This window comes from Ambystoma mexicanum, chromosome 5p, assembly GCF_040938575.1.
Source record: "Ambystoma mexicanum isolate Mex_15411 chromosome 5p, UKY_AmexF1_1, whole genome shotgun sequence".
NCBI classification, from domain to species: Eukaryota; Metazoa; Chordata; class Amphibia; order Caudata; family Ambystomatidae; genus Ambystoma; species Ambystoma mexicanum.
Window position 1 is genome coordinate 1,116,102,433 of NC_090930.1, and position 25,703 is coordinate 1,116,128,135.

A 25,703-nucleotide genomic window follows, 5' to 3' on the forward strand; every position below is an offset into this window, starting at 1 on the left:
TCTCCACTGATGAAGCAAGCCTGCACCGTTTCCTAGGGCAACTTGCACCTAGTGAAGTTGAAGGATCTATAGGCCTTGGGGACTTGGCTTTAGTTGTGTTCTTCGTTCTCCCACTGTGCTCAATTTCGTCTTCTTCACTATTATTCGCTCTCTTTCCTGTTCGAGAAGGAGAGTTAAGCGCCCTGGAGTTTTCCCTCGAAGGAGCTGCTTCCTTCTCACAAGCGATTTCCAAGCCAAGGCTGCCAGGATTTTTCTCTGGGTCGATTGTGGTTATGTGATGAATAATTGAGGTTTGCCTAGTTTTTCCGTGGCACCCCTCTTGGTTTTTCCGTGGGGGAGCATCCCCACCTTTTTACTTAGGCGGAGGGTCTCAGCAGTAGGTGGCAGGATGGAAGGGAGTCTTGAAGATGAATCACTCTGTGAATAGCATAGGTTCCCAAAATTGGAGCCAAAGCTTAGGCCACTAGGTTTCCATGCTTGTCGCCTAGGAACCCCTCTATTAGAGGTCTTATGGGGTTTGGGCTCCAAGGATTTGGGTGGACCTGTGGCTGTAGCCGTATCACAGGATATAGCGGCTATAGGTAGATGGACCTAATCATCTATACTGACCACAGTCTCCTTATGAGGTTGAATTGAACCTGTGGCGATGTTCTTGTCCGTCGTTGGACAATTTTCCTTAATCTCCTGTGGCTCTTTTGTAGTCGCCTCTAAGTCAGGTTCCACATTGACTCAGGAATCATTTATCTGATTTTGTAGTGTTGCCGAACTAGCCCCATCGCCAAGGGTATTTTCAAGATCCATGGTATTTTCTCTCTGTTTTCTGCCCCACTACATCTAGAGCCTCTACCGGATGACTTGTGGTAGGCTCTAGGTCGAGGCTAGCAACTAACCCTCCCCTCCGCCCATGGTTTTCTCTGAACCAAGTGGGCCTACAGCTGTCATTGCACCAATGATTTGGTCAGGCAAACGAGATTCACAGCCACTCATGCTAGGCTGGTGGATGGCTATAGTGTGTCAGTTGTCAGCTGCAACTGTGCCAACTGCAGGTATAGGCTATAGAAAGAGCACTGTAAAAGTGCAAGAATCTTTCCTAGCTTCTTTATCCTGTTATTTTTTGACAATAGACAGTCAAAGGCGGGAACAAGAGCAACTTTATTTTAGGGCGTAATGGAGTAGCCGCAATGTGAATGAACAAGTAAGTGGAGGAGGAGGTGGAGGGAGCACTCTATGTGGCTAAGGGAGCTCAAGGACATATAGTCCACAGTCACTCCTCCTCGAACAACACTATGAGGCAGGGGGAGCTCAAGGATGTATAATTTACAATCACTCTATAATCACTCCTCCTCAGACATGTGTCTGTGCTCTGTCCTTAACAATAGTGCAGTATAGTGTTAATGTTGATATTGGTGCAAGAAGCTTTTATAATGCTGTAGTAAAATCAGCGTGAATACAGCATCTATGGCAGCATCTAGGGCTTCCTACTGTGGTCCTCGTTTTGTTTGTCTCCGCAGCTGCCCACAGCTGCCCGCCCACTCAATGCGGCTCTCCTCCAGACCAGGTCCAGCTCTCCTCCAGAGCTCAGTTATTGGGAGGGGCGGGAGGGAGTGGGGCTGGGGTTGAGGACCACAGCCGTAGTCGTGGTGCTCCCCAGGCTCCCAGGGATGAGGAGGACAAAAAGTGCGGGACACGGACCTTGGGACTCGGCACTCTGTAGTTTTTGAGGAAAGGACCTGAAAACGTTCACGCACGCACGCAGAACTCAAGCCGCACCTCTCAGCTCGTCAACAACAGCAACAGAGGCCGCTTCCGAGTTCCTATTATTACCGTGATATATTAACTCTACTTGCACTCTGATACTAGCAGTATCCAATGGCTATATATGCACAACACAATATCAGTTTCCAAATTGAAGTTTGTCAATTTAATATAATATTATAATATATATTATTTCATTATAATAATTGGAGAATTCCCGTGTTATGCCCATTAGGTCTGAGCATTCTCCTTCCCCTTCTTTTTTAATTTTTAGTATTGTTCTGGCCTTTTCTTCCTTTCTTAGTAGCCGAGCCAAAAGACGGTCTGCCTTATTTGCTTTTATAGAGTATCTCTGCTTGAGAAATAGCAATGATCGTTCTGCTGCTTTTGTGTGCAGTACTTCTAGTTGGCCTCTAATCATTCTGTATTCTCTCCTTACATCCCCGCTCGCTCCAATTCCCATCCGGGACATCACTTTTTTAAATTTTCCCTCCAATTATTTCTCTAGAAGTCTATTCTCCCTATCTCTTCAGGCCTTTATGGCTATTATCCTTCCCCTAATCGTAGCTTTAAACGCATCCCACACTGTCAGTTGGCTAATATTCCCCTGTTGGTTATCTTTAAAGAACTCATCTACAGCCGCTTGTGTCTCCTCCCTTATCGTATGGTCTTTAAATATCTGTGCAGGGTATCTCCATTTCCATAACCCCCGGGGCCATCCCGACCTACGCAGGCTCAATGTTATTGGTGCATAGTCGGATAGAGCAATTGCCCCCACTTCTGTCTTTGCCACCCAACCCAATAGAGATTGCGAGAGCCATATATAATCGATTCCAGAGCAGGTCCTATGGACGTGCGAAAAGAATGTGTAACATACTGTTTCCCCTCTTTTCTCTCCATGCATCCACCAAGGAAAGCCTTGCGATCTTCTCTGTCAGGTCTCTAGAGGGTTTTCTATGAATGGACGCACTCCCCCTACACCTATCCACCCCTGTGTCCCATGCCATGTTGAAGTCCCCGACAGCACTGTTTGATCTTTAGCGAAGCCCTCCAGTTGAGTAAGCTTTAATTGTATGAACCTGTCCTGCCCAGAATTAGGAGCGTAGATAGTGGCTATCGTATAGTCCTCCTCTTCCCTGTATTATTAAGGCCAAATATCTTCCACTGGAGTCTCTATCTGAGGCCGCTACTGAAAAATCGAGGTTATTCCGGATTGCTATCATAACCCCTCCCTTCTTGGACATGTCATTGGACTGGAAAATGTGATCATAGCCCCTTGACCTGATTTTGTGCTTGTCCTGAGTTTATATGTGTGTTTCTTGAAGGGTTAAGAGGTCTGGTTTTTCTAGAAGGAGAAATCTCTCAAGCTTCTTTCTTTTTAAGTGGGAGTTTCATCCGTTGATGATTAACAAGGTAATCGTTAGCACATTGGGCTTAGCCATGGTCTTGGAAGAGCTTATAAGAATGGTGCTTCGAATGGATTGTCTCCTCCCACGTATTCCTCATCTTGTGATAATTCGTTATCTCCAGCTTCGCTGCTTCGGAAAAAAAAATTCTCGACAGAGGGCGCTGTGCTCGAGGTCGTGGCGTCGATTGTCCCTCGACTGACTCCGTACTCTGTCGACGTCACCAATGGTATAAATAGCTCAAGCCGCGCCCGTTGCTTCAGTTCCGTTCTCTTCGTGAGAAGAGAGGTAAACTGTCGGTGGGGAGGGAAGGCTCTAAGAAGGCTATGTCAAAAAGACATAAGAAAGCGACTGATTCGAAGGATTCGGATCGCCATAGGCACTCAAAGAGATCTCGATCTAGGAGTAGATCAAGACACTCTTCGTCATCATCTAAACAAATGAAGAGGAGACCTAGATCTCCCTCATCATCATCTTCTTCTTCCGAGTCGACCGAAGAAATTCGATGCCTGACTAAATCAGATTCTCCCAGTAAGTGGGAAGAATTCCTTAAAAAGATGATGGAGGTTTTCGAGAATGCGGCCCGACCCCCTCGAAAGACCCGCGAAAAAGCCATACCCCTAAAGTCACTCCATTGGACGACAAAGGGAAGCCCAAGACTACCATGGCAAAGACCGGTAGCGTCAAGGAATCTAAAAGAACTCGAGTCGACGTAAATCCGTCGAAGACTCTTCGAGAGTCGAGCATTTATCCAGTGCCATGCAAAAAACACAAGCCGTCGAAGACTTCGACGAATTCGTCGACGCCCTCGACGTCGATAATATCGACTCCAAAACCAAAAACATCCTCGACACCAGTATCGAAGTCATCTTCGAAGTCTTCGAAGACCCCTTCGACAATTTCAAAGGATTTATCAATTCCTTCGACGCAGATAGTAGAGGAAGAAAGGAGATTCACTCCATTGCCCAGATCAGACTTTTTCAAGTCTATGTCAGCAATGTATGAAGAATCTGTTTCAGAAGAGGACGAAGTTACTCCTCTTGGAGTTTCTTATGGTACAAGACAAGTTCCTGAGGAACTTATTGATCAGGAATCTAGAATGAGAGACCTGAGTGATACTCTACATTCTGCCAGTGGAATTGACACATCCCCAGAATTAGAGTTTGCCAGACCTGATCCTGCAGAGCATGCAGATGCTGGGACAGGGGTCTTATGACCAGGGTAATTGAGTATATGGGTTGGGGTAATACTTCACCCATTTTTGAAAAAGATGACATGACGGATATAATCGTCAAGGGACCTCAGAAAGATCCTGTTCTCTCTTTCCACAAGGCCCTTCAAAGGACTGTGGATAAATACTGGGAGAAACCAGAGAGTATTGCTGCTGCAGATAGAACTTTTCCAAAAAAATATAGACCAGCTGGAAAGGATCCTGAATATTTGAATAAACATCCGACTCCAGAGAGTTTAGTCATTCAGGCAGCATCCACTTCAAAACAAACTGCTTATCCAACTATCCCTCCAGATTACGAGGATAAAAAAGTTGATGCCTGGGCACGTAAAGTTTTCACGTCAGGCAGTATGGCATTTAAGTCGGCAAATGTCACCTGTACCCTAGCCAGGTTTACCCATACCCTGTGGGACTGTATTTCGGCGGCGGCTGATCATATTCAGGAAGGCGAGGAAAGGGAAGGCTTCCTGAATATAGTTAAAGACGGGAAGGAGGCAATGGGGGAATGTCTCCAGTCTGGACTGGATACTGCTGATACTATCAGCAGATCCATGGCTGCAAGCGTTGTGCTACGCAGATTTGCGTGGTTGAGGAAGTCGGGGTTTGTACCAGACGTGCAAGCTAGACTCCTCAACATGCCCTTTATTGGCTCGAGGCTCTTTGGCAGAAAGGCTGATGAAAGCCTAGAAAAAGTTCAGACCTCGAAAGCGGAAGCTAAATCTCCTCTTTTGGTAGAGGAAGAGGACAGGCTTCTCAAAGGGGCAAAAGAAACTTCGCTCGCGGAGCACGAGGAAGAGGTGCAAAATCAGCCTCAGGAGCGGCATCTGTACCCTCAGCCACTCCTGCAGCCGCCTCCAAATCCCTCTGAGATCTTGTTGCACAAAACACCAGTGGGAGGCGGGATCTCTCAGCATCTGAAGGAATGGCGGGGCATTACCTCAGATGCTTGGTCACTGGAAACAGTAGCCCAAGGTTACTGCCTCCCCTTCCAGAAAATGCTTCAGAATCATCCACCGGGAGCCAACTCCGCCAAAATTCCGGATCCGCTCCTGTTGCAGGAAATTTTAACCCTGCTAGAGAAAGGTGCCATAGAACTGGTACCTGTAGCGGAGAGGAACAGGGGTTGGTACTCCCCATATTTTCTCAACCCAAAAAAGGATGGAGGACTGAGACCCATCTTGGACTTGAGAAACTTGAACAAGTTCCTCAGGAAGGACAAGTTCAAGATGGTGACTCTTTCTCAGATCCTTCAGGCTCTCCGACTCCAAGATTGGTTGGTATCATTGGACCTTCAGGATGCTTACTTTCATGTGCCAATTCATCCAAAGCACAGAAAGTACCTGAGGTTCGCGATTGGCAATTCTCATTATCAATTTCTAGTTCTGGCATTCGGGTTGACCTCCGCCCGAGGGTTTTCACCAAACTGTTGGCGGTTGTGGCAGCAAGTCTTAGGAGAGGGGGCATTCACATCTACCCCTACCTGGACGATTGGTTGATCAGAGCAAGTTCTCCAGAACAAGCTCAGGAACATCTTTCGATCACCTGCCACTTCCTCCACAAATTGGGCTTCTCCCTCAATTTCAAGAAGTCCCACATTATACCATTCCAGAAGCTCCAGTTTATCGGAGCAGTCTTGGACACTTCCTCGGGAAAAGCCTTGCCTCCCGAGGTGGGAGCTCTCCACATCTGGCAGATCGTCTACCGGCCTTCGATTTTCTCAGGTTGCTTGGCCTCATGGCATCCTGCATTTTTCTAGTACCAGAGGCCAGTTTGAGAATGAGATCCCTTCAATGGGCACTCAGAACTCAGTGGTCCCAGTTCTCAGGGAATATGTCGGATCTTCTGCAAGTCCTGAGCGCAGTTGCTCAAGATCTTCTATGGTGGGCTTGCAATGACAACATTCTCAAGGGAGAGTCTTTTTGGCAACCATGGCCGGAGATAACAGTAGTGACGGACGCTTCACTCACGGGGTGGGGAGCACACATCAACAATCTGACAATCAGCGATTGTTGGTCTCCATCGGAGTCCAAACTACACATCAACCTTTTGGAGCTGAGGGCAATCAGACTAGCTCTGAAGGCCTCTCTGCCCTCTGTACAGGGAAAGAATGTCCTGATAATGACGGACAACACGGTGCCCATGTACTACCTCAACAAAAGAGGAGGAGTAGGGTCACTGCCACTGTGCAGAGAGGCAATGCAGCTATGGTTCTGGGCAGTACAAGAAGGAATCTCTCTATCGGCAATTCACCTAGCCGGAGAGAAGAACAGGGTGGCAGACGCTCTGAGCAGTCAGAGCACGGTCTCTCACGTGTGGGAGATAGCTCAGGAAGTCCTTCTGGAGATCTTCGCCCTTTGGGGAACCCCTCAAGTGGACCTGTTTGCCACTGCGCTCAACCGTAAGTGCGATCAGTACTGCTCAAGGGAATTTCCTCAAAGAGGAGGTCTGGGAGACGCAGTCGTAGTGGAGTGGAAGTTTCCACTGCTGTACGCGTTCCCCCAGTCCCTGTGATTCCTCAAGTAATCAGGAGGTTGAGAAAGTTCAGGAAAACCATGATCCTAATTGCCCCGGATTGGGCCAGGAGGACGTGGTACCCAGACCTTCTGGACATGTCCATCTGCCCAACCAATACGTCTTCTGCAAAGAGAGGATCTTCTCTCGCAAGAGGAAGGTCGGGTTCTCCATCCAGAGGTCAAGACACTCAACCTTCACGCATGGTTTCTGAGAGGTTGAGATACAAGGATTGGGATCTTACGGATGACGTAATGGAAATCTTGCTTTTGGCCAGAAGACCAGCAACAAAATCTTTGTACCAATGTCGCTGGAACAGGTTTAGTAACTGGTGCAAAGACAAGGATGTGGACCCTTTTCAGTGTGGCACCCCAATGGTGCTTTCTTTTCTATTACATCTAGCTAATCTGGGGCTCCAGATAGGAACAATCAAAGGATACCTTGCTGCGCTGTCCATTTTCAAGCGCTCCTCGGAAGAGGTTTCATATTTCAGAATACCGTTAATCATTCAATTCTTAAAAGGGCTTACTAATGTATACCCTCCAGTACCTTTTCATGTACCAACTTGGGATTTAAATTTAGTACTAAGATTCTTGACTTGCATACCTTTTGAGCCTCTGCATTCATGTCCATTGAGGCTTTTAACTCTAAAAACTGTCCTTCTTGTGGCCCGATCATCAGCCCGCAGGGTTAGTGAACTTCAGGCTCTCTCATGCAAACCACCATATACTATTTTTTATAAGGATGAGGTAGTCCTTAAAGTTAAACCTTCGTTCTTACCAAAAGTAGTCTCGGACTTCCATTTGTCACAAAAAATAGTACTACCAACTTTTTATCCTCCTCCTCATCTGGGCAAGGAAGAGGAGAGATTACACAGACAAGATCCCAAGAGGGCTCTTAGTTTTTACATCTCAAGGATGGCTAAATTGAGACAAGATGACCAATTATTCGTGGGTTATAATGGTCATAAATTAGGTTTATCTGTAACAAAACAGACCATTTCCCGCTGGATCATATTAGTCATAGTTGAATGCTACAGATTAGCGGGAAAAGAACCACCAGATGGACTTCGTGCCCATTCTACAAGGGGAATGGCTACTTCTGCGGCTCTAAAGAGGGGAGTCCCGGCAGCAGATATTTGTGCAGCTGCAACCTGGAAAACAATGCATACTTTTGTTAAACATTATTGTTTGGATACTGCCTCCTCTAATGAGGGTTTATTTGCCAAGGCAGTTCTGCATTCTGTCCACGAAAACTGAAATTAGTACTCCCGCCTCCAAAATTGCTACTGCTATGGGAGCCTATCACAAGATGAAATACGTGGGAGGACACAATCCATTCGAAGAACAAGTTACTAACTGTAACGTTCTTTCGACTGGATGTTCCTCCCACGTATTCCTCATCGACCCTCCCATCCTACCCCACAGTACAGTTTACGTTTTCTTACACTTTCCTCTCACGAAGAATGTATCGGTCATGGGGCACGCCTGGGTGTTCCTCCTATATGTTTCATCGAAAAAACAGAACTGAAGCAACGGGCGTGGCTCGAGCTATTTATACCATTGGTGACGTTGACAGAGTACGGAGTCCGTCGAGGGACAATCGACGCCACGTCCTCGAGCACAGCGCCCTCTGCCGAGAATTTTTTTTCCCAAAGCAGCGAAGCTGGAGATAGCGAATTATCACAAGATGAGGAATACGTGGGAGGAACATCCAGTCGAAAGAACGTTACAGTTGGCAAGTAACTTGTTCTTCTCACTCGAATTTTGGTTGGGTTCTCCTCTACCCTCCCCACCCCTTTCCTCCCTTTCCCCCTCAGCCCCCCCACCCCTTCCCCCCTCCTCCCTCACTGGGTGTGCTCAACCAGCATCTAGCCCCTCCCGATTCGTCTTCTCAGGGGTTGAGCCCACATTGTTCCCCAATTGTATGTAGCGCGGGCCCTCCCAAACCCATTTCTTGAACCCAAATCCCTCCACCCTCCCCCGGTACTATCTTTAACCTCAAAAGAGTGACCACAACCCCCAGGCAAGTCTCTTATCTTTGTAACCGGATCCAAGATGCTTCCTTTCCGGTGACAATGGCGTTGGTCGGGTACATCGCCTGCGACTCTGGCACCTCCTCTCCAGGCCTCTTTGGGACAGCCCACCTCTTTTTTTTCTTGAAGATTTCGGCTTCACCTTGCTCCACTCCCAAGGCCTCCTTTTATTCTGAAGTTTCGGTGTAGCCTTATTTGTTCCTTGTTCTTCGTCTTCCATTCCCAGCATTCTCATTCCTTCTTCGCTTGAGGAGATGCAATGTTGCCTTCCTTCCCATTCAAAAACCATGCCGAAGGGAAACGTCCATCGATATCGAATGTCCTGTGACCTCAGAGCGTTTACAACTTGGCTCAGTTGTTTTCTTTTGATTAAGGTGGTCAGGGACAAGTTTTTAAAAAGCTGTATCTCTGAGCCGTTATACGTGATCTGCTTTGTTTTCCTGGATGCCAACAATATTCTTTCTTTCTGGTTGTAGTTGTGGAAAGCTGCTAATACATCCCTTGGCCTTGCACCAGGTTCTTTTCTTTGAGGTCCAACCCTATGTACTCTGTCTGTAGTTTGTATTTGTATTTATTTTATTTGTAGTGCGCACCTTGCACCGGGGCATCTGGGCGCATGTTTAAGGAGCAGTTACAGGTTACAACAAATAGAGTGTACAATTACATTTAAAAGTATTTACATAATGAGGAAGGCAACAGGTCTAAATATACAGTGTATGCAGCATAAAACAGTGAACAGTTGGTATGGGTAAGAAAGCAATAGTAGGATTATAGAGCAGCGGATGAGGCATCCTGTTCATGTAACCATTGTTTGGTTTTAGTTTTGAAGGAATCTGTCATGATGCCTGCCTCCAAGGAGCCAGGTCCGACCCAGCGACCCCAGAGGCAGGCATCATTTCCCCCAGGGGAGTGCCAGCGGGCCCAAGCTGGGGCCTTTTGGACGCAGTCCTGGCGCCTTAGGCGCCAGGCTCATGTTGGACCTCTGTCCTGGCGCCTTAGGCGCCAGGCTCATAAAGCTAGACATGTGTTCAAATGTTTTAATGTGCAATTACCTGATGCAGACCATGCTGCCACATCCAGGCCCTCTTGAGGCCTGAACGGAACTACTTTACCTGTGGGACTACTTTCCACCCGGGTGTGGTCGGGGAAGGATGCATACCTGATCGGAGGAAGGATACATACTTGGGACTTCTTCCAAAGCTATTTAAACCACACCCGATCAGCAACTCGCGCTTCGCGTTGTTCTGCTCCTCGCAGCTGGACGCTCACCGTGTCAGCTCCTGCATCTGGACTTCAGCCACGCCTGTCAGCATCCTGGGTCACCTGCAAAGGGAGACAAGAGACCTACCAGCTAATCTGCACCACAGAGACATCACCGACGATCCTGAAAGGGAAGACATCCTTTTTAAAAGCATTTTGTTACGATCGCTGCAGCGCTGCATTTCACTCACCTTTCCTGGGTTCCTCCATCTTCAGCAGCGATCATCCGGATACACAGCCACTTCCCAGAGCCTAGAGAAAAAGACAAGAATAAGAGGTGAGAGAAGGAAGGGAATAGGAAAAGCTCAGTTTCCTTCTAAGACTTACCTGTTGGGTCATTCCCATTTCATTTCGGGTCTTGCTGCTTCCAAGCAGGACCATGGCCCCTATGGGGAAAAAAGACAAAGACATTAGATGAGCGAATGCAAAAACATTACCTGAGCGCTCATCTATGACTTACCTGATCTTTACTGGAACTGCACGTTTCACTTCGGGTCGGCGCCATATCTCCGGCATTCCGAACCCCAGCCCCTATGGGGAAAAGATATCAACATCAGCGCTTTATTGCAAGGAGTTTCCAAAGGAATCTTCATTCATCACCTGAAAAAAGACAATGAACATTATTATTTAAAGCTTGAACTTTTGAACTTGCAACAGAACTTTTACAGCGCCTTACCAGTATAATCAAGCTTACCTGAACTCCCATCCAACCTCAATCCAGTGAAGTAACTGGGTTCAACGCGCCCCTGCGTCAGAAGCAGGATGGAGAGTTCGTCCTTTCAGACCCTAAGGTGAGACTTCACGGGGAATCGTGGAAGGGTATCGTGGAGGGTTGTAAGAGAGTGGGAGGCTTGAGCATAACTCAGTCAGTAGGTAATACTCCCTTTTCAAGCACAGGGGAATATTCCTGCGAGCCGGAGAAGCCAGAGTAGAGGGCCCTTCCTGTCCATCTTCAGAGTCCCGAAGCCAGACCTGCGCCTCCGTGGGAATCAGGTGAGCGTTACAGAATGGAAGAAAGGAACGTTTCTAAGAGCATTGGGTAGGGTGTTCCAAAGCTTGGTGGCAAGGACTGGGAAGCTGGACCCCCCTGCCGTTCGTAGCTTGAAGCTAGGAATAGTCCATGTGTAGGCCTGGGCAGATCTTAGGGGTCTGGTTGCTGTATGTTGAGTGAAACGCGAGGATAGGTAGGCAAGGGCTGCGTTGTTTTGTGCCTTGTGGGTGAGACTGAGTGCTTTGAGGGATATGCGGTGAGTGATAGGTAGCCAATGTAGGTTACGTCTGGTGTTGGAGATGTGAGAGCGCCTGGGTATGTTGAGAGCTGCCCTTATGCGTTATTCTGCGTGACCTGGAGTTTATCAAGGTTTCTTTGACTAGTTCCTAGATAAAGGGCGTTGCAATAGTCGATTTTATACATGATGTGGGTTCTGGCAAGAATCAGACAGTTACCCGATGTCAAAAAGAGTCGACAAGCTGTAATCAATTTACAAGTATATGATGATGCGGAGACAACTGCGTTGGTTTGTCGATTGAGTGATAAGGTGGAGTCTAGATATATTACAAGAGTTTTTGTAACGTTGGAGACTTTGATATCATTCCCGTCAATAGTGAAGGAAGTGTATTTAGGGTCGAGTTTTGTGAGTTTGGGTTGAGAGCCTAGAATGACTAGCTCAGTTTTTTTATCATTGAGGCAGAGCCCATGATGTGCTATCCAAACCTGGATGATTGTGTAGACTGCATTGAGAGCTTTGGCGCCGGTTACCTAGTCGCCAGTGATATAGGGATGAGTATCTGGATGTCATCCGCATAGTTTGTGTAGGAGACACCCAGATAGTCAAGTATATCAAAAAGCGGTTTGGTAAACACGTTATAGAGAGTGGGAGATGCACAAGATCCTTGTGGGACTCAGCACGGGACATGGGCAGGGTCAGCTGCAGCTAGGGAGGAGAAGACTCTCATAGTTTTGTTTGATAGGAAGGAGCTGATCCAAGATGTGGCTGCGTCCGAAAAGTGGGCAGCAGTCTTGAGGTGGTGGCAGAGGATTTGATGATCGACCAAATCAAAAGCTGCTGAAAGATCAAGGAGGAGCAGGAGTGCCTGCTTGCCCTTGTCTTTAAGAACCTCAATTTGGGTTTTCAAATCAATTAAGGCTGTCTCAGTGCCGTGTCTAGGACGGAATCCGGATTGTCTGAGCCCTAATAGGTTGTTGGTTTCAAGGTAATCCTGGATTTGGAGATAGGCTGATCAATCAAGAATTTTGAGGAGGTAAGGCACCGTGGTAATAGGTCTATAGTTAGATGGATTACTGGAATCAAGATTAGGTTTTTTGATTAGAGGGAAGACCCAGGCATCCTTGAGGTTGTCGGGTACGGTGCCCGATTCGAAGGAGGCATTAATGACTGAGGTAATGAAGGGGGCGAGATCATGTGCGGCATCCTTTATGACCGGTGCAGGGCATGCATCACCATGGCAGTTGGAAGGTTTGAGCTTCATAATGATGTTCTCAACTTCCCTGGTGGTGAGAAGCAGAAAGGTTTGAATAAATGTTTAGGTGAGGCAGTTTTGTAGGAGGGGGGATTACCAGTTGAGTCCGAGAGGTGGGTTTTTTTTGTGTTAATTTTGGCTTGGAGCAAGGCTATTTTATCAAGCAGAGCCTTTTGTATATTAGAGCACCATTCAGCGTCAGGTGTGCATGTGACTAGCGCGGCAACTGGGGATTCCAGTTCCTTGAGGATCTTGAAGAGTTCCATGTATTAGATTGGTCTTGAATGATCCTAAAACTTAATATGGCTTCTTTGTAGGCAAAGGAGGCTAAGGTCAGGTTATTTTTGTTAGCTAGAGAAGGTAAACTTTTCCAGTGAGCCTCAGCTTTTCTTTTTTCTTTACGCAGGTCGCGTAGGTGCGGAGTGAACCATGAATTGAGGAGGGCCGCGTTTTTTGTTCATGCAATTTGAGGGGGGCAATGGAGTTGAGGGCTTTTAACATAGCGCAGTTATAAGTGTCTACCAATACAGTGGGGTCCGAGCAGGTGGAGGACGCCTGATTAAGTAGAGGGCGGATAATAGGGAGAAGTTTCTCAGCAGTAATATCCTTTTTGTTGCGTGTGTAAGTGGGAGGGGCAAGGTTAGGTTTATCTGTAGATGGGCTGGCATTAATAGAAAAAGATATTTTGTGGTGATCAGACCACGCGCAAGGAGACACAGATTTAACGTTGAGTGCACAGTTCATGTCTGCAATCCATTCAAGACATGACTCTAGGTTTTAAGGTCTGTACTATTGTCCGCCCCTATCAGATCTGCAAATATTTGCATTGTTGTTGTTTTGAGGTCTTTGTCGCTCACCATTTCTGCCAGACCTTTTTTTGTGCGTTGGACCTTCTAGATCTGTTTTCTAGGTCCTCTGCTTAAATTTCAAGATTGTGTATTATCCTTGCTAATTGTTCCATCCATTCTTCTGATTTTCGTGTCTCGTCCATTAGCTCCTGGAGAGCATGCTCTGTTGTGTCCACTCTTTCTTCATGATTATTCATATCACCCTTGATTTCAGGCAAGGCTAGCACCAGATCTTCCCTTATGTTGTCCATTTCTTTCTGTACGGTGCCTGCGACCTTGTCCCCGAATTCCTGGAAGTATTGTCTAAGTACCTCTTGAGTAACTGCCTCATTTGGTCCAGAGGCCTCCTGGGTTCCCTCATCCTCTGTTCTGTCAGTGCTCTGGCCGTCTTTCGGTGGAGACCCGGTGTCTCTCCGCCACAGTTTTTGTAAATTGTTTTCCAGGGGTTTCTTTCTCCCTTTTGCCACACTTGGGGCCTCTTTGCCTCTATTTTTTGACATTTTGTTATCTTCACACCCCCAATGGGCGGTCTGTCCCTCCGTCAGAAGGTAGGGTCTTTGCTGAAAGAAAATGGTCTCCTGGTATAGTAACGTGGGGCCCTGGGTCCTTGCGTCCCTCGATGCTCCTCGACCCCTGACCCCTGACACCTGTCAGATTATCCTCTTTCGAACAGAGCCCAACAGATTGGTCTCTTTTCAAACTGTTTTCTTGGTTGGTCCAACAGAACCCAACATGCTCCGCTAACTTTCCGTACCATGGTTTCACAGCGCCTCTGTGCCCTGGGCGGTGGCGGGGGGTCTCCACTTCACTCAGGGTACTTTGTTCCTTTGCATTTGGGAAGAGGCTATGCATTTTCCTGGTGACCGGCGCCTCCCCTGATTCCCAGGGCCTTTTTCAGGTCTGCGTTTTACAGATCCTTTTAACCCATACCCGGGTGTACACGCATGCTGCGGGCCCCCTGCTCGTCCCCCACTGCTTTGGTCACCCCTCCGCTTCTTAGTCTGCCGTATAGGGATCTGGATGCTTAAGTGGAGCGTTGCGTGTGGCTCTCTTATTTCCCACTGATCAAGGGCCAGATGCATCCTCGAGCCTTACCGTTCCACCGTAGAGCGCCTGCTTTCCTGTTCGACTTCTTGGCCGGCTTTCCCTTCGGCGCTTGATGGTCCTGGCGGGGTCCCTGCCCTCCAAAGTGCACCAGGTGTTGCTGGTTGCCAACAGGGCTCCCGGGAAGCTTCTCCGCTCACGTTTAAAGTGCCACTCTCCCTCTCAATGGTACTCCTGCGTCGGATCGGGAGGGGAGCTCCTCCTCGCCAACTGTAACGTGCCTCGCTCCACTGGCAACAGAGATCACTAAAGATCCGTGGAGCCCTGAGTTAGTAACTCCGGGCTTTGCTTTGTTTGCTGGGTCCCGCTCGCAGGTACGGGCTCTACATACGGTGACCTCTTCCTGCCTTAGTTTTGGTTGTATCGTGCCGTGAAGCACAAGCTTTGGCTTTATCCGATGCTCCTAGTCTTGGATGTCCGAATTCTTGGTTTTATCCACGCCTGCGAAGGGTTAGATGTCGCTGGTTATGCCCGGGATTCGGGAGAGTCCTATTCACAGGGCTTTCGTCCCGGCTGCCATTTTTACTACACTGACATTTTAGGAATTTTTATTTATATATTTAGAAGGTTACAGGTGGGTTTTACCTTTTTTCACTCTGGAATGGATGGATGCAATTTATATGTCGATATGATTGTTATTTGTATCACGCCCATACACTGCGTTTCAGAGCGCGGTGCGGCATGGGAGGGGAACAAGGGAGAGGGGGCGGGGTATCAAGTGGAGATGGGGTGGGGACATTTTACTCCACTTAACTGGACTTTTCGGATGTATATTTTAGATAACCAAGCTAATATGCTACTCTGATGAGGAATACATGCTTATGGTGTGGATGAAATCTTCACCAACATAGGCAAGCAGCAAATCCTTACATTTCCCAGAATTCACCTGTTAACTGGTCTAATGATCAAAGCCAGCTCTTAGGAGGGGGCCGGACTTAACAGGATTATAGGGTAACACAGCATTGTCTCTAAAATCTCAAGGGCCATTCTCAGATTTTGGCTGTGGGGTCAACCACAAAGTCCAAAGACTACCAGAAGCTTTAGAGCAGCAGTTTATTCCATAGCACTGTGTAAGGAAAACATTTTCTTTAGTCAGAGTTTCCCATCTGCTTCAATGGGACACCCCCAATTAGCTGCAGACTATTTGGTGACCCTGACCTAATTTAACTAATTTTGTTTTGAGGGACTGCTCAGTCCATATGGCAACTGTGGGTGGATTTTGGGAGGCCAACCTATTATCCTATCATGGTGAATAGGAAAGACACTGAAGTCTAGCCAAACTCAGTCAAGTGTTGGTAGCAGAGCAGCAAGGCTTAGACTCGGGAAGGATTTGAGAGTGGTCTAGGTCTACAATTAGATGCACAAAGAACAAAAAGTATGATTCAAGTTAGACAGGTAAGTACACAAATATACAGTGATTTATTAGGTCTTTAAAATGCAAACTAAACAAAACCTTTAGGTAAGTGTTATCACACACATACTATAAAATACATATATAGATACACTATTGTGAGAAGATAGGAATGCATTAACCAGTGCAATACAGGTAAGTAATCAGAAAAAACACAGTAGAACAATTTAAGAGTGTTAAGATGAATTTCCAAAATCAACACTTGGGGTGGAATTTTGGAGGCCAACCTATTATGTGAACAAAAAATACACTAACTTCTATCCAAACCCAATCAAGGTAGGTAAAAGTGCAGCAAGACTTAGGAGGGGTGTGAGCGTAGTCTAAGGCTACAACGAGTCCGCATAGAACAACGCTAATAATTCCAGTTAGACAGGTGAATACATAAATATGCAATGATTTATTAGGCCTTTAAAATACACACTGAACAATAACACATCTAGGCAAATATTGTTACACACTTACTATAAACGGATATATACATTCACCCGTAGGAGAAGATAGAAAGCATTTGATTCACTAACCAGTGTAAAACAGGTAAGTACTCGGATGCATACAGCTCAGTAGAAGTACTTTAGAACAACCATGCAACAAGTCCCTTGTGCATGGTAATTTTGAGTATGGGGCACCTAGTCAGTCATTTAGCTGTACATAATATTAATGTTCACATTGTGTTAGTGTTTACATGATAAGTCCAGTCCTAGGGTGGTTTGGGGCTTTGTGCCCTAAAGTCATCAATTCCAAAGTTATACTTTTCAGATAGGTTTTCTAAGTGATTGGAAGATGACAGTGGTTGTGATTCAAAGTTTAAAAGGTTAAGGAAAGTTCAGGTAAGTAACTCTCTATCCCAATACACTAGGCTAGGCCTAGGAAGGGACCCTTGATCAGGCTACCACCAACCTAAGTCAGGAAAGAGAGAGAAAGGTGTTCAAATGGATTTCTAAAATCAACCCGTGGGGTGGATTGTGGGAGGCCACCCTATTATGGCAAACGGGGAGATGCTGCAGACTAGCCAAACCCAATCAAGTAAGGCAGCAGATAGGCTTTGCTAAGTAGCAGCTGGAAAACGTAGGGCTGGGTTGGTTGGTGGTCTGGTGCATTCCTGAGTTGGAGGGGGAGGGATGGCTTGGAGGATGGCATCAAAGGTGATGCCAGGGTCCCGAAATGCCCCTGGCTAGTGCAGAACCAAGGTTTAGTTTAGTTTTATTTATTTATAGAGCGCACAGAGCTCCTGGGCATGACCTTTCCTGGATTCACAAATCTTAAAACAATTGGGTTTAACTGCATCAGGTCTCCCATGTCAGTTTTTAATTTTAATATTTTTGTAAAAGCATATTGTTCAATTTAAGATATCGAGTTGTAAAAAAAATGCAAAAGCCTTACATTGTCACAGTGTGTATGCCCAAGTAGTCTACAGACAAGCCATGCCCAGGGTTGCAGCATTGTGCATGGACATTCCCCCATGCACACTGCAAAATATACAAAACCCCAAATCAGCACAAATATGCCTCTGACCTCTAATAAACTAAAAGACGAGTGCCCTTCATCAGTATCATCAATAAAGCACTGCTGGAAAAACAAGGATTGCCTATCCTCTTTCTCCAAAGTAGCTGAAAGTTAACCCTTCACTGGGAATGAAGTGTGCAGGAAGAAACACATGTGCCTCCAAAAATGAAATTTACTGTGTGAATGGGTGGGGTGGGGACTTTGTGATGGCTTCTTCATACATTTTACATAAACTTCTTGTTTTCCAGTGCACTTGTGTCAGAATATATACAGTGTCAATGCCAATATGAAGTTTTAGAAGTCCAACAAAACAGTTAACATGTATTTCATTTTTACATTTTAGATTTCGTTATTCACCTTGTATGTTCACAGGCAGGCACCCCCAGTTGTTCCTCCTGGGAATGTCCGCCTTCAGACACCACCACTACCAACTCTCCAGTAAAATTCATGTTTGAGTCTCAAAGGTTAAGACCGCAAACGGCAGCCCTGGGCCATATCTTTGAACTGTGGAATGTTGCTGATGAATTTGGGTATATTAGCATACAGATTTCACAGGCACAATGTTAACGGAGGGATCTGTGTACCAATCCCTCTGGATTTAAATATACATGATAAAATGTAAAGCATAACCTTTTATTTAAATGTGTTTTAGCCTTAAAAATTAGTTAACAATTCCATTGTATGTGGAACAGAATAGGCCAATTTGAGTCTTTAATGATAGAAGGGGCCTGCTATCCTATCACGTAAACAAATACATGATGCAGACCCTTTATGGGGGCCATTGAAGATGTCTTACATGTTTTATCATTAAGCCCTCTATTAGTAGAGTTCTTTTAGCTGAGTATTCATGCTTGATTCCAGTTTATCAAAATTCGAACTGTAAAGGAGGTATTGAGATTTTATTGTGATGGCGATACAAATTTAATATATTTTTGCATGGTGCAGTCTGTGACTTTTGCATTAAAAGGACAGGTAAATTCATAAAGGGTGTGTATGAAACAAGGAGGGTGTATTGCACAGGTAAATGTAGTGCTGAGCCACCAAAAGAAAGGCACGTACGGTTTTCTTGGACTTGTTTGGAAATACAAATTTTATGATAACATCCTGTCTCTTATGTGATTTCAAATATAGAAAAGGTTTGAATAAACTAAAGGTTGACTAAAGCTCATTATTTATAAATGTTATTTTGCCTCTCAGGGTTGGTCGGAAGGCCATCTGGATATGTCTGATTGCTCCTCCAGTTATCAGGATGTATCCTGCTATGGCACTTTACCTAGGGAATCGCCACGAAGGAATAAGGACAGCGGTGGTGGTGAGATTTACTTTGCATTATTGTCTGTAATGTCAGATTTGATGGATTGTCCAAATGAGCTCCATAAAATCGTACCCCCACCGGTGCCGACCGGTCCAGCGTTCTTTCCTGTGCAGCCTTGAGTTCCTTTAATCATTGAATGATGTGAACAATGATGTTTTTGATGATAAAAAAGAGTAACCCTGTGTGCTCAATCAGACATAAATCTGCTAGGACTCCTGGCTCATACAGTGGATAACATCACAGCATGAAGGGTTTGAAAAATGTTTGTCTGAACTAAAAGTGCCCTCTGCACACACTGTTGCAGAGGGAGGGCGCCTATTTCAGCAGTTTAATTGGCAACCTGATCTATAAAGCGCCTGGCGTTCCAACTTACCAACCTAACCTTTGGGGTATGTGTAAGGGGGACTAGAGCCGGGACCGATCTTGTTGATCTAGCTGACACCTGCCTAAATTCGTGGTAGGGATGTTACATACAGTTAGCTTGTAGCCCGACTCTTGTAAAGCTCCCGCCCAAGTATTTAGAAGACAGGCGATTGCTGGTGAGCCCAGTTCAATAAGTGCCCAGCTCGAGGCACTATGCCACTTAGGGAGATTGATCCTTTGCAAATCTCTGCTACTAATGCTGACAACCCCAGAACTTTCTTAAAGAGGGATAGCAGATTGGTACGATTCAAAAATGGCCTGTCAACTCCCAGCGACACCCCTTCCACTTTTGATAAATTCCCCAACATTCTGTGTCAGGGGAAATATCACAGATTTGGAATGGTTGGTCTTCAGCCCAGAAATGTTGCCAAACTTAATCGCCTAGGATCACGTCGTCAGCGTAGAGGGAGATCACTAGTCTATGAGGCCCAAGAGTGAGACCTCTGTGGAGCTGTTGGGAGCGCAGCCGTGAGGGTAGGGGTTCCATTATCAAGGCGAAAATTCAATTCCCCAACATTCTGAATAGGCTAAGGTCACAGGTAGCTGGTTCCTTCTTTTCAGGTTCTATAGGGCTGTCATTTGCATTGTAGCCCATCAAGGAGTTACCACTTTATTTATAGCGTAAATGTCTGCCTGTTTGTTTAGGCTATGGCCCGCATGAATTGAGTCCCTTTGATTCTCCTTGCTTTTGGGTAAATCCAACCTCCCTTTTTCTTGTCCTCTAGCTGGGGTAATCCAATTGTCAAGCGGGCCCCTTAATTCTGCTTGCATATAGGTTCCATTACCCATGTCTTGAGTTACCACTGCTCTTCTGTCTTTTGGTGCCAAATCCTCCAGTCCTGGACAGCAAGAGTCCAATTCGGCAATGTTTACATTAGTAAGCTCTAGATGTCTAAGCCGATGAGCTGTTTTCCTGGCTGGTGGGCGTCTCCTCAGTTTTTTTAGCCCTCTAGATCTCTCGACATAGAGATCTCATTACATAGCACATCAATAGCATCTTACTCTGTTGCTGCCGTAATGGTGAGGGAATCATTTTTTAAGGCCAGGGTAGGAACCAACTTTGCCCTGGAGGTCCCCTGGTCTGCCTCCACTTCCAGACGTACAATCTCCTTATTTATTCCCTGTATAACTCTCCTGTTTCACTGTTAAATGTGCACCGTTATCCAAGATTACATCCACAATCTTAGCCACCAAGGCCTTCATCTCTTGTTGTTCCGTTGCAAGTCTGGAGCATAATGTAAGAAGAGACTCCGTTTTTGCAACGATCATGTCAATATTATGCTTGTGCAAGGTCCACTGGCTTCCATCTCCTGGCCCTCTGCTGTTGAATCTACTCTTTCCCCGTTAGAGGTTGTATCTTCATTCGAAATCACAGAGCTTGACAGCAGCGCCTCCAAATCTGGCATGGCAGCTAAGTTAGTCTCCAGAGTATCGTCATAATTTTGGCACGGTGTTTCAGCAAGCTGGAATGAACTATGGCCCAAAGACTTCCGCTTAAGGTCCATTACCAAGTTTAGAAGTGACCCATCATTGTTAATAGAGAATGCGTGATGTGTGTCGTTTTGATAGATTATTTCTAACACGCTTAATATCCAGAGGTTTCTAAGCATGCACCCGGGGATCGAGCCTGTGGTGCTCCGTGTCGTCTTGCTTTCAATGCGAGCACGTTGCCCCTGAACTATCCTCCCGAGATCAGGGTACTGGACCTATACACTGTTTTAGACCTTGGAGGATCATTTTTAACTGTCATGTTACAGGGCTCAGGAGGCAAAAGGAATCCCCTCATTTCCGCTTGTATTGCTGGGTTTATGATATTAGTCATCACCTCCTTTTTTCCCCTTTTTGAGTGCGCAATGTCTTTGCCAGGCATCTGCTGCCACTCCTAAGCCGTTTAATCGGCCCATGGGTCCACTACGGAGCACATTTCGGCGCTGCCTCATCTCTCCACTCACACCCACAATATTTTGGTCAGGAAGATATCAGGGGTTGGAGAAAAGGGGAAGAGGAGGGGACAGGGGGGGCGCAGTAAGGGGTGGGGACCTCAACTTCAACAGAGTCGCCTCACCAAGCCCCACTCCCACAGAGGGCCAAGGCAATATTGGCTCCCAGACAGAGCCAGGTGCTGTACTATTGCACCTAGTCTCCTTGAGCTATTGGCTAACTCCCACTATACCTGCTCCAGCCCCGGTCAACACAAGTCCCTTCCTTTTGCAGGGTACAGAATGCACTCACTGCTTCAGTCGGGTTCTTGTCAGGGAAGAGGGTTCCGCTCAATGGGCGTTTGGTACCACATTCACTATTATGTGGAATTTGTTCTGGAGTCAGCAACTAACACTTACCAGACAAGTGGGGCAGGCCCCAACTCCTCCACATTCCCCCACACCTCGTTTCCTCACGAATCCTGCTCCGGCCCCCACCGCGACACTACGGGATACTACGGGTCATTTCAAGCTCTTCAAAAGCTCTTCAAACACTCTTCCAACGCTTCTGGGACCAGCTGGAGCAAACTTAGAGGAGCTTAGAGGAAAGCACCTATCAGAATCTATGGACCGCGTATCAAGCCGCACTACTGCTTCTCAGAAACAGCTTCTGATACATGCACACTGACTGATGACTATTTTAGAAAGATTTTTCAAATGTTTATCATTTTGAGTATTTTAAAGCTGAAATCCAGGATTGTAATAACTATTTGCGTGGACATAAATGTTAATCTATTACCTCTGGGCTCCAGGTAAGATTTTGAGGCAGAGATATGTTATACCCATCTTTTGTAAATTGGGAGTAAAATGATTATTCCTGTGGTAAAAAAGTAGTTCTCATTGTTGAATGTAACTAGTGACTGTGAATGCAGAGCAAAGATCGTGCTGTAACCCGAGGCCTGTGTACTCAAGCAACCCGAGAGACAGAGGAGTGAAGAAGACTCCCCGTGATTAAGGCTGGATCGAAGACACCTGTGCTACCAAGGGGTGTGGGTCCAAAGAGTGCCTAGAGTAGTAGCAGAGCCCAAAGAAGTTGTATAGTTGAAGCAGCCCGCAAGCGTAGTGTTCCTGGAGCTGGTGAGTGAAGCTGTGTGTGCAGGTTTACTTTGAAATCCTTGCCGGTAACTGTTACCAACTTAATTATATCTTGCGTAAGAGTGGGAGCGAGTAGACGTTGTTTGTCACTGTGAAGAGGCTGGCTAACAATGAGAATGTGTCAAGCGCAACTCTAATGCAGGTCAGAGTGCTTGTGTATGAAAGAAATCTTTCATTTTCCATTGTTGAACTGTTGAAACGTTACCAGAGTGGTCGCGTGTCTCCCATTAAGAAGGGGAACACTTTCCAGATCACTCAGAAACCTAAAGCTGGCTTGCACAAATTGTTACAAGTCATGTTACATCAAAGAGGTCGCATGTGAGCTATTGTGATTGGAGTCCGAGTGTAACTGCGTGATATTAAAGGGAAATACAATTTCTTATGAAACTTTACATTTAAAATCCTCCTCCAAAAGTGGTTGTGTGTACCTAAATCTGTTTCTATTTTGAAGAAAGATCCTTGTAACATTCAGAACAAAATATTCTATGAATATAGAAGTTGTTGAACAGATGAGAAGAGCAAGCATTGCCCAAGCCAGTAGACAAATACTTTCTATAGTGAAACCAGCCATGTTGAGGTCTATTCACCCGCCTTCTGAGTGTGTTGAAGTTGGTAAAGATCCAATGTCCTCTGATACAAGTGTACATTGTTATCCAAATCTGGACGTGTGGCAATACAGCTTAAGGATATCTACTGGAACCATGCGGGTGTGAATGAAGCTGTGGAAGGTACCTGGGTGCTTGTAAGATGATTAAGTCAACAATCTGTAATGCTGAGACTGTTGAAGTTAAAAGAGGATCAGTCTGGAAGCAGAGGCAGTGGTCGAAGTGAGCGGGAGCGGTCGGGAGCAGTGCTCCTCTACTTTTTTAAATTACCTTTTACAGCTCCTTTACTTTTATTTGAAAAAGAAACCGTTCCGGAATGGTTTCGTTTTAAAATAAAAGTGTAGGAAGAAGTTGAAACTTGCACTTTCAGTGCACTGCATTGAACGTTCCCTTAAACAGCAGGTCAAAGTGTTTTGGTGTGTGTATTGGGTGTGGGAGGGGACGTGGTGATGGGGTTTGTGGGGAGTGGGTGCAGGCCAGTAGGGAACATAGTTCCACTACTTTTTTACGTACACTTCCACCACTGAGCAGAGGCAGATTACATTGGTGGCAATAAAACAGATAGAAGAGGCTGCAAGGCTGCCCTTTTCTCATAGCTTTGGAAAGAAGAGTGCCTTGCCTACCTTTGGAGGTTGAAAAGTCCTGCCTTTAAAACACCTTATAATTCTAAAGTATCAAGTTGGAGTAGAGCTAACAGAACCGTGGTGGTGTATAAGACTATCAGTACATCTTACCCTAAAGCTGGTTGAAGTAGAGGTATAGCGTGGAACAAAGGAGCCTGTTCCCACTGTAACAGTAGTAGAAGGGGGTTGTCAAGAGGAAAGCAACACCCTAAGAAGAAGCATCCTGACAGTTATACTAAAGACACTGCAGAGGTCAAATCTACCAAGGAAGTTGTTAAAATAGAAGTTGTTTCTTTGTTCTGTGAACTGTGGCAAACCAATCCTGAAAGGAACATATCCAGGACTACCATTCGTGCTGTTTCTTAGCTGGAATTCGAAGGGGAACCTTACAACAGAAGGCTGAAGAACTGTTACCAGTGGATTTTTGTTTGGTGAACTTGTATTTTAATTTGGAACTTATAAGAACTGGTTCAAGACTTTACATTTCTTGTGAACATTTGGGGGAAAGTGACTTTGAGCAATCCTGGGGAAAGGATCTACCCAGGAAAGCTGAAGGTCATCCAAATCAATGGTTGTAGGTCATTTTCTTATTTATGTTATTTATGGTTTATCTTGATTGTTTTATTGTTTAGTGTGAGAGCCAGTTTTGTAGATGCTAGGAGTCATTCCCTTACACCTTAGAATAGGTAGGGAGCTCCTTGATAAGAGTAGGTTTTGTGAGGACTAATTTGCACTTTTTGCTTTTACTAAAATATTTAATTTGGATAAAACCACAAGCAGTTGTCCGCCTCGCATTACGGACCCCTCACAGAACTTACTCCTGATCTCTGCTCTCCTTTGTCTTAGGTTGTGCTCTGGAAAGCCCGCATGGAAGTCCATTCAAGGCATTTTCTCCACAGCAACCAAAGTTTTTCAAACCGTTACTGACTGTAAAAGAAGAGCAAAAGAAGAAGAAACCAATAGAAACCCAACCTCTGCTAAGCCAAGAGGTAAGACCTTGCCTTTGTCCATCAAGATTAGCAGAGCAGATTGTTAAGGTCTCAAGAGCCTAGGCACTGTTTTAGGCATGTATGTCTTGCTTGTTCCTTGTGTGACACTTCCTAAAGCAAGGTTTTTCCATGCAGGTTTATAGTGTGTTTTCCTAGATCATTAACTTAAAAGATTGAGGACACAGGTCTTCAGTAGAGCATTGTTTTACAATGTGTTACGTTTATCTGTAAAGCAAAGCTTTTACAGCCAGGGTGGTACGTTTGTGGAACACCAAAGGGGAGCTATCTGGGAGGACTCATAGGTGTAGGGTTTAAGGCCTGTGGATCATTATCCTTAGTTCATACTGGAGCCCCCCACCCCCACTATCGCCGAAGGTACAATGCCATTTTTATTGGAAAAAGGAAAAGCATTCCCACCTCTATCTTTCTGAAATTTTGGATCAAACCACTCCATATTTTGCATTACATAACTTTGGCCACATCCTCTGACACTAATAAGATTTGGTGTAGGTTAATTCAGTGTTCTATACTTTAAACAGGTTACAGTTAAAATACAATTTTTACATTAGGTTCCTTGTCTGGACAAATGTCACGAAATTGCCTGCATAACGTTTTAGGATTTTTGGTGTTATGCACACAAATGGGAATTTAGGAATGCAATCGAAATTTCGAGCATTGCGTAGATGTTTGTCAGAAATTAATTTTGAGGTTTTTGTTCATATAGACCACTTGAAGAATACATTTCAGCAAGCAACAGTTTTCAGAAATTGAGGCACTCAGCCTAGCCATTTTAGAGAAAAAGGGTTTAAAATCAGGAATAACATTTCTAAATTTTTGACATGCATAATGCATTCACATGTATTCCTCTAGGAATTGTTTTTTGCCAAACGATAACTCCTTTTTTCAGAAAAAGGTTTTTATGGCACAGTTTCTATCAGCTTTCCAAGTTTATTCTCATCGCCCACCTCCACACAAATATAGCAATAGCATGTGTTAAGTGTGCAGGATGAGCATATATCATTGTGTAAAGCATACTCATTTTGTGAAAGTCTGTTTCCTCAGGTGATTTTTCTGTTACATTTTACAGCACTAGCTCTGTCAAATAGAGCACCTTAGTGGGGCTCCCTTG

General features: G+C 45.5%; 1 protein-coding gene across 5 annotated transcripts in view; it reads left to right on the forward strand.

Moving 5' to 3' along the window:
- Positions 1 to 25,703, forward strand: part of KIF13A (kinesin family member 13A) — a 2,203,773-nt gene that overhangs the window by 1,908,682 nt on the left and 269,388 nt on the right. For all 5 annotated transcript variants that reach the window (XM_069613597.1, XM_069613593.1, XM_069613596.1 and 2 more), the window contains 2 exons: positions 18,743 to 18,857; positions 24,432 to 24,574. In XM_069613597.1, the coding sequence (XP_069469698.1) occupies positions 18,743 to 18,857; positions 24,432 to 24,574 (258 nt within the window). The remainder of the gene's footprint in view (positions 1 to 18,742; positions 18,858 to 24,431; positions 24,575 to 25,703) is intronic.